Source organism: Pseudopipra pipra, chromosome 16 (genome assembly GCF_036250125.1).
Source record: "Pseudopipra pipra isolate bDixPip1 chromosome 16, bDixPip1.hap1, whole genome shotgun sequence".
NCBI lineage: Eukaryota > Metazoa > Chordata > Aves > Passeriformes > Pipridae > Pseudopipra > Pseudopipra pipra.
The window spans coordinates 13,312,550-13,320,389 of record NC_087564.1 but is presented as its reverse complement, the minus strand read 5'-3'; the positions used below and the strand labels follow the sequence as shown (position 1 = coordinate 13,320,389).

Below are 7,840 nucleotides of genomic sequence, written 5' to 3'. Positions count from 1 at the left end.
CTTTTCTAAGTGGAGCACAAACATTAATTAATTCCCCGTGAGGTAGGTAATTAACAGCGATGACTCCCATTTTACTGCAAGGGAAGCTGCGATACAGGGATCTCGCACCAGGCACCCGAGGTGGCAGAGGAATGACTGGGCAAAGGCAGCTCTGCTCTGGCACGGCCATGCAGGAACCCCTGGCTGGGTCCCCTTGCACTGAGGGTTTCCCATGGGGACAGTCCCTGTGTGCCGGGGTATCTTTGCTCCATCACCACGGCCACCTCTGCCCTGAGCGATGAGGCATGTCCCTGGAGTGGCCCAGAAGAGCCTGCAGGTGTCCTGTCTCTCCACACCATCCCCTCCAAAGCACCCATCTGTGAGCAGCCGTGGTGCTGGGATTTGGGACACCTTCACCAGGACAAGGTGCTCCTGGGGAAGGGGATGCTATCCAAAGGAAAAGGACTGCTCTAGTGTTTCTATCCATGCCCAGTGTCTCATCACCTCCCATCCCCCCAGGTAATTACAAATCTCTATCTGAACAGGCTTTTGCAGGTTCCTCCTGCTGCTGTCCTTTGTTTGTCCCACAGCAAGGAGCAATGAAGGGGGGGAATAATGCCTAGGTCCCCACTCAGCCAGACCCCACACTAGCAGTTTGGGGAGGGAGCCCCATCCTCATCCCCTCACTGTGATCTCTGCAGCTGCCTGGTGACAAAGAGCTTGCTGGCGTGAGCTGCCAGACCCTGATGGCAGGGCTGGTTCCCTGTTCATGATGCTGGACGAGGGGTGTCCTCTGAAGAACAGGCACTTTTAGCTTTTTTTTTCCTTGAGAATTTTATTTTTCTTCCCTGTCATACTGTTTTCAGACGGCTGAGATTACACATCCAAGGTCCCCATGTTGAAGTCTGCGCGCTTCCAACCGGCAACAGATTGCGAGTGGCTGCTGCTACTTTACTTACAGGGCTGCTTAATTAACTTGATTAATCAGCCTGTGTTCGCACAACACTCTGGAGACGCAAAGCCCTCTGGTCGCTGCCGCCTGCTGCTCCACGACCACTGCCCTCACCTTTATCCCCAACCAATATTGGATGGTCACAGCCAAGGAGGGAATTGCAGAAAGGCAGCCTGGGCCAGAGCAGCCACGTTTCCCACTCCAGCAAGGTTTGAATCAGAGGACAAAACAAATATTGCCCAAATCTGACCAAACCACTGCTTCCACAGTGTCCCCTGCCTGTGTGGGGCAGGATGAGGAGCAGGGACCAGGGCCCTCTGCTTGACTTGATGCCCAAGCCAGAGCTGGTGGAGCGTTCCCTTCTCCCAGGTGCCACCACAGGCACACGGCCTTTACTGGTGCCCGGTGGCGTTGGCAGCGCTCTCGGTTGCCCGGGTGGGTCCAAGGGCCGAGGGCCTGGCAGGAGCCGTGCCCTGCTGACATCAGCAGTGAACTTGGCCCCGCGTCCCACTCCGGGCCGGGGTCACCGGTGCCTCCCCGACCCAGGGGGTGCAGGTGACGGGCACTCCACGTGCCCCGCGTGGGCAGCGCTGCGGGCAGGGACAGGCAGCACCCCCGGGGTCCTGCCCCACACCTGCAGCCGGGGTACCCCCATCCCTCCCGGGGGGCTGCAAACTCCCCGCTCCCACACAGCCCGGGGGGGCGAACGGGCCGGGACCCCCACACCCGCGGGGCTTTGTGCGAGGGCTGAGGTGGGGGGGGCTGTAGGGGGGCACCGGAGCAGCGCGAACCGCGGAGCGGGGCGAGCACGAAACAACAGCCCCGTTCCTAAACCATCACGGCGACACCCGAGGGGCTGCGCCCCCCACCCCAATTCGCCTCGGCTCCCCCTCCCCCCGATGTTTCCCCTCATGGCGGGGCGGGGGGCGCTGCCGGGCGCGCGCGGCGGGGGCGGGGCGGGGCGCGGGGGGCGTGACCGGACCGGGACCAATGGGAGCGGCGCTCTCCGAAAGTTTCCTTTTATGGCGAGGCGGCGGCGGCCGCGGCCCGGATATAAGGCGCGCGCGGGCGGCGGGCGGGAGCCGCCGCGAGCTGTGCCTGCCCTCACCGCGCGCGCGCCCCGCTCCCGCCGCCGCCTCGCGCCCGCCCCGGCTCCAACCGCACCACTCCACAAAGGTGAGAGCGGCACCGCCGCAGCGTGGGTAGAGCAGCAACGAGATCAGTAATAACTCGATATTGTTGTTATTATTATCAGCGTGATCGGGGCTGTCGGGACAGCGGCGCGCCCTTTGTACGCTGTGCGGGGTGGCGGCCCCGCAGCGCGCTGCCGTATTCTAAGGGCTATGGGCGCAGTTCGCAGTTTAACGTTTGTTCGGGGTGCGATGCTCGCGGGGGGGTCGCGCCCCTGCCGCCCGTGGGGCTAATCCGCGCTGTAAGAGGATTGCTCGTGGGGCCGGGGGGAGCGGGTGGCTCGGCTGTCGTGTCCCACCAGCGGCGGGGAGGACGCGGGGTGCGGGGCTTTGTCTGCTCCGGGAGCCGCCAGCGGGGGGCTCGGGACCCGGGGGCGTTGTCCCCGGAGGGGAGGGGCGCGGCTCCCCCAACCCGCACATGCGGGCAGCCCCAGTGGCTGCTGCTTGTAGGGAAGGGGGGTGGTGGTGGCAGCCCCTGTGCGGGGCGAGGCTGTGGATCGGAACAATGCGGGGTTGGGAGGCGCAGGAGGACCCCCCCCGGTGTGCCCGGAGCCGTGGTGCGGGCAAGGGTACCTGCTCCAGCACCGACTACACTTCCCAGGCTGCCCGTGCGGGGCGGCACATGTACGGCAGCTGCCGCCGCCCCCCGACACCGGATTACACCGGCGCGGCCGAAGCCGCCGGGGCTGAGCCTGGGCGGGCGGCAGTTGCATAAGACTCTGGCTCCCTGGCGCTAATCCCGCCTGTGGTGCCGCCGGTTGATGGGGCAGAGCCCCGGTCACGCTTGGCTGGTGGGCTGGGCGTGGTGGCCGGCGTTTGTCCTGCCGGCTGCAGTTCCTTATTAGTGGCGTGTTGAGGCTTTGGGGGCTGCCAGGGCAGCGCCGCGTGTGACCCCCGGGTCTGTGCAGGGACATCGAGCCCCGCTGGCTGTGCCTGACGCACGGTGGGGCACCGGGACGAGCACCGTGTGACCCCCGGGGCTGGGTGGAGGTGTCGAGCCCCGCCGGTTGGCACAGGGTGGGGTGCTGGGATGAGCACAGGGCGTGACCCCCGGGGCTGTGCGGGGGCGTCAAACCTCACTGCCTGTGCCTGGCACACGGCGAGGCAGTGGTAAAAGCACCGAGTGACCCCTGGGTCTGCACGGAGGTGTTAAACCTCACTGGCTGGCACACAGCGGGGTGCTGGGGCGAGCATCGGGCGTGACCCCCGGCGCTGCGCGGAGGCGTCGAGTCCCGCTGTCGGGCACACGGCGGGCGCTGGGGTGTGGCAGCCACACCCGGGGTGTGGCCGCCGCCATCCCCCCCGAAAGCCGGTAGCGGGAGAGGCTCGGTGCTCCATCCATTGCCTTTTATGGTAATAATGCGAGAGGGCGCAGGGACTTCCTTTGTCCCAAATCCGCGCAGCGCCGAAATCTGGGAGGTGTCGCCCCCTCTAGCGGGCGCCGAGCGAAGCGGAGCTGCGCCGGCAGGAAGGAAATGGGTGGGGAAGGCCTTGGCGGCATCGTCTTCGCTTCCCGCCATCGCCTTCGCTTCCCGCCCGCAGCCATGGGGACGGGGCTCGGTGTGTGACCGAGGATGCTCACGTCTCCTGCTTTCCTCTCCTCCTGCAGCCAGCCATGGATGATGATATTGCCGCGCTCGTTGTTGACAATGGTTCCGGTATGTGCAAGGCCGGTTTCGCCGGGGACGATGCCCCCCGTGCTGTCTTCCCATCCATCGTGGGTCGCCCCAGACATCAGGTAGGTGGCTGGGTTGCCTGTTACCCGACAAAAATGAGCAGTTTTTGGTGGAAGTGGTTGCCTTCCACAAGAGCAAGAAGCCCTTCTATTAGGTTTTATACCATTAGAGGCTTCTGCGCTGCAGCACAGCTGGTGGGGAGTGCAGCCTCCTGCAGAGCCTTTGTGCAGTGTGTGTTGGAGCAGCTGGCCAAATGCCTTTCCTGATAGAATAGGGACAGTAATTGGAGACTTAGCTTTAGGAAAAGCAGATTATCCACCCAGTTGGGCTCATCCTTCAGTTGTATTTAATGCATCTTCTTTGTTGTGCAGGGTGTGATGGTTGGTATGGGCCAGAAAGACAGCTACGTTGGTGATGAAGCCCAGAGCAAAAGAGGTATCCTGACCCTGAAGTACCCCATTGAACACGGTATTGTCACCAACTGGGATGACATGGAGAAGATCTGGCACCACACTTTCTACAATGAGCTGAGAGTAGCCCCCGAGGAGCACCCCGTGCTGCTCACAGAGGCTCCCCTGAACCCCAAAGCCAACAGAGAGAAGATGACACAGGTATGTAGAACTCTGGAGCTTGGAGCTACAGCAGATGTTGCTGCAGGCCAGCTCTCCTCTTCCATGTTGTCCTCTCTCCTCCTTCACCACTATTCTCCCTTTTTGCCATCTTCACAGGGTTTTCCTTTCCTGACCTGAGTCTCCTCTTTGCTGGACCTTGACAGGTTTTGTTTGCTCTTCTAAGCTGGCTTTCTCTGAGACTGAACTAGCAACTTGTCTAACTGCTGTTTCTGACTAGGCACACTAATCCATTTACAGCCTTGAGTGACTGTACTGTAGTTTACTTGGCATTTGTTTTGTTCCTTGCTGTGGCAATAGAGATGGCTCTGGTGGTGGTGTCCCTGCTCAGGCTCTGACCTGGCAGGTGTGGGTGGGGAACAGGTGAGATAAGCATGGACTTTGAGGGGGAGTGGAGAGATCTCTCTTATCTAGGGGCAAAAGTAAAACCACTTGCATGGACTTGGTATAGACTTGTAGCAAGAACTGTGGGGATTTTTTTTTGCTGTTGGCTCAACCCCTTCTTTTCTTTCCCTAGATCATGTTCGAGACCTTCAACACCCCAGCCATGTATGTAGCCATCCAGGCTGTGTTGTCCCTGTATGCCTCTGGTCGTACCACTGGTATTGTGATGGACTCTGGTGATGGTGTTACCCACACTGTGCCCATCTATGAAGGCTATGCCCTCCCCCATGCCATCCTCCGTCTGGATCTGGCTGGCCGTGACCTGACGGACTACCTCATGAAGATCTTGACAGAGAGAGGCTACAGCTTCACCACCACAGCCGAGAGAGAAATTGTGCGTGACATCAAGGAGAAGCTGTGCTATGTCGCCCTGGATTTTGAGCAGGAGATGGCCACAGCTGCCTCTAGCTCTTCCCTGGAGAAGAGCTATGAACTCCCTGATGGCCAGGTCATCACCATTGGCAATGAGAGGTTCAGGTGCCCTGAGGCCCTCTTCCAGCCATCTTTCTTGGGTAAGTCCAACTCTTGTAGGATATACCTTGTGTTCCTTATGTGAAGGGTGACCTGGAGACCATGGCAGTGAGGTACCATATTACTGCTTGTCTTTAGCAAGGTTTATGCTGTCCCACCAGTCAGTCTCACTTCCCACACAGCCTACAGCTGTTGAAGGGATTTGGGAGAACTGAGCAGGAGCCATGGCTCTGTAGCGCCTTCCTGCTGGTGGAGCTGCTGGTCCCCTGGTTGCCCATAGTATCTTCTCAGGCTTCCTTGGCTGTGTCTTAGCCCTTGCTGACTTGAGACTGCTTTTTCCTCACAGGTATGGAGTCCTGTGGTATCCATGAAACTACCTTCAACTCCATCATGAAGTGCGATGTGGATATCCGTAAGGACCTCTATGCCAACACGGTGCTGTCTGGTGGTACCACAATGTACCCTGGCATTGCTGACAGGATGCAGAAGGAGATCACAGCCCTGGCACCCAGCACAATGAAAATCAAGGTAGGATGGAGTTGTGGGAACATCTCAGCACCCCTGCTAGGCTGAAACAGAGTGGGTGCAGGGGGATAAGCTAAATTCCTGCTAGAAAAGATAGGAAGTGTCTGTGTCTGGTGCAGCCTTAATGGCCTTGGGTCTGGACAGGATGGCACTCACCCAACCATATGAATAATGGGATTAGTATAAAGACTGGCTGCAAAGGAGGGAGGGGGGGATGTGAGATTGTGTCTTGATCCTGTTTGGACTTCATAGTATCTTTGCCACGGCTAGATAAGGGAGTTAGGCAGCTCTGCCTTGCAGGGCTGTGCGTGGGCTGTAAGTGTAGTGTGATGCTGTGTCTGACTGGTTCCTCCTCTTCCCTGCAGATCATTGCCCCACCTGAGCGCAAATACTCTGTCTGGATCGGAGGCTCCATCCTGGCCTCCCTGTCCACCTTCCAGCAAATGTGGATCAGCAAGCAGGAGTACGATGAATCCGGACCCTCCATTGTCCACCGCAAATGCTTCTAAACCGGACTGTTACCAACACCCACACCCTTGTGATGAAACAAAACCCATAAATGCGCATAAAACAAGACGAGATTGGCATGGCTTTATTTGTTTTTTTTTTGGCGCTTGACTCAGGATTAAAAAACTGGAACGGTGAAGGTGTCAGCAGCAGTCTTAAAAACAAAACATGTTGGAGCGAACGCCCCCAAAGTTCTACAATGCATCTGAGGACTTTGATTGTACATTTGTTTCTTTTTTTAATAGTCATTCCAAATATTGTTATAATGCATTGTTACAGGAAGTTACTCGCCTCTGTGAAGGCAACAGCCCAGCTCGGAGGGAGCCGATGCCAGTTACTGGTGTTAGGTTATAATTGCTTGTCTGTAAATTATGTAACCCAACAAGTGTCTTTTTGTATCTTTCCGCCTTAAAAACAAAACACACTTGATCCTTTTTCTCTTTGATTTGTCAAGCAAGCAGGCTGTGTTCCCCAGTGATAGATGGGAATGAAGGCTTTACAGTCCCCCCACAGGGCCGAGAAGGGCCGGTATGTGGGGGAGGGAGGGGCTACCTGTACACTGACTTAAGACCAGTTCAAATAAAAGTGCACACCATAGAGGCTTGACTGGTGTTGGTTGTTCATTTTCTTTTCATGCCATTTCTTGACAGTTGCTCCTTACTCTGATCTTGCCCTGCCAGGCCTGCACAGCTCTGCTATCGGGCTGGGGGGATGCTGGTGCTGCAGGGCATGATGCAGGTGGCTCTCAGTGATATGGGGGTGGGGGTAGAGCTGAACATGCCAAACCTGTGGGTCTCCACGGCTGCCTTGGGCTGGAGCTTTCCAGATACTGACTGTGTGTGTAACGGAGCTGTCAGAAGAGCTGGATTTAGTGGGGATCCAGCTGCACCTTCCTAAATGCTGCTCTGTGTGTGTCTCCTCACTTGTATGTCTAGCTTTCAACTGATGGAAGCAAGTGGGGTGTGGGGAATGCTATAACTGTGCCAGAGCAGCTGCCTCGTCCCTCAACCAAGGCTCCTTTGAGTAGTCTGCAGCCTCATGTGGGGCAGTATCCCATCTTCTCCCTGCTCCAGGTGTCAAAGCTTGTCTGTCCTGCTGGTTTGCCCCGGGAGGGGAAGCCTGGGTTCAGGCTGGGAGACTCATGCTCTTGCAGGGTGCTGGCTAGGTGGAGCAGCTTTCAGGTGAGAGCAAGAGAAAGTCTCCTGTGAAGTGGAAAAAATTTGACTTCAGAGAGTGGGGCCACTGGGGTGTTACATGGGTGGGGCTGGGAAAAAAGTGAAGGGAGGAGGGAGGAAGTTCTGGCAGGGTGAGTGACACCTACAACTCCAGAACTTGCTGAGGGCAGTGCAGGTACCTGCCTCCAGCCCAACCTTTCCCAGAAAGGTTTGCACGGATTCTTGGCTCTGACCCCATCTTTTGGGCTTCTGAACCCTCTGTGGTGCTTCAGCCTTGTTCGATCAACTTCAG

General features: G+C 57.9%; 1 protein-coding gene across 5 annotated transcripts; it reads left to right on the top strand.

The window, feature by feature from the left end:
* The first annotated feature begins 1,969 nt into the window (after positions 1–1,969).
* On the top strand, positions 1,970–6,979 carry ACTB (actin beta). Of its 5 annotated transcripts, none has more exons than XM_064673206.1 (6): positions 1,970–2,107; positions 3,731–3,859; positions 4,169–4,408; positions 4,944–5,382; positions 5,688–5,869; positions 6,232–6,979. In XM_064673206.1, exons 2-6 carry the CDS (start codon positions 3,737–3,739, stop codon positions 6,373–6,375), a joined length of 1,128 nt encoding a protein of 375 aa, XP_064529276.1. In that variant the 5' UTR covers positions 1,970–2,107; positions 3,731–3,736; the 3' UTR covers positions 6,376–6,979. The 5 variants fall into 5 exon arrangements, with proteins under 5 accessions (XP_064529276.1, XP_064529281.1, XP_064529279.1 ...); XM_064673211.1 differs by lacking the exon at positions 1,970–2,107 and adding an exon at positions 2,135–2,153; XM_064673209.1 differs by lacking the exon at positions 1,970–2,107 and adding an exon at positions 2,345–2,363.
* The last annotated feature ends 861 nt before the right edge of the window (positions 6,980–7,840 follow it).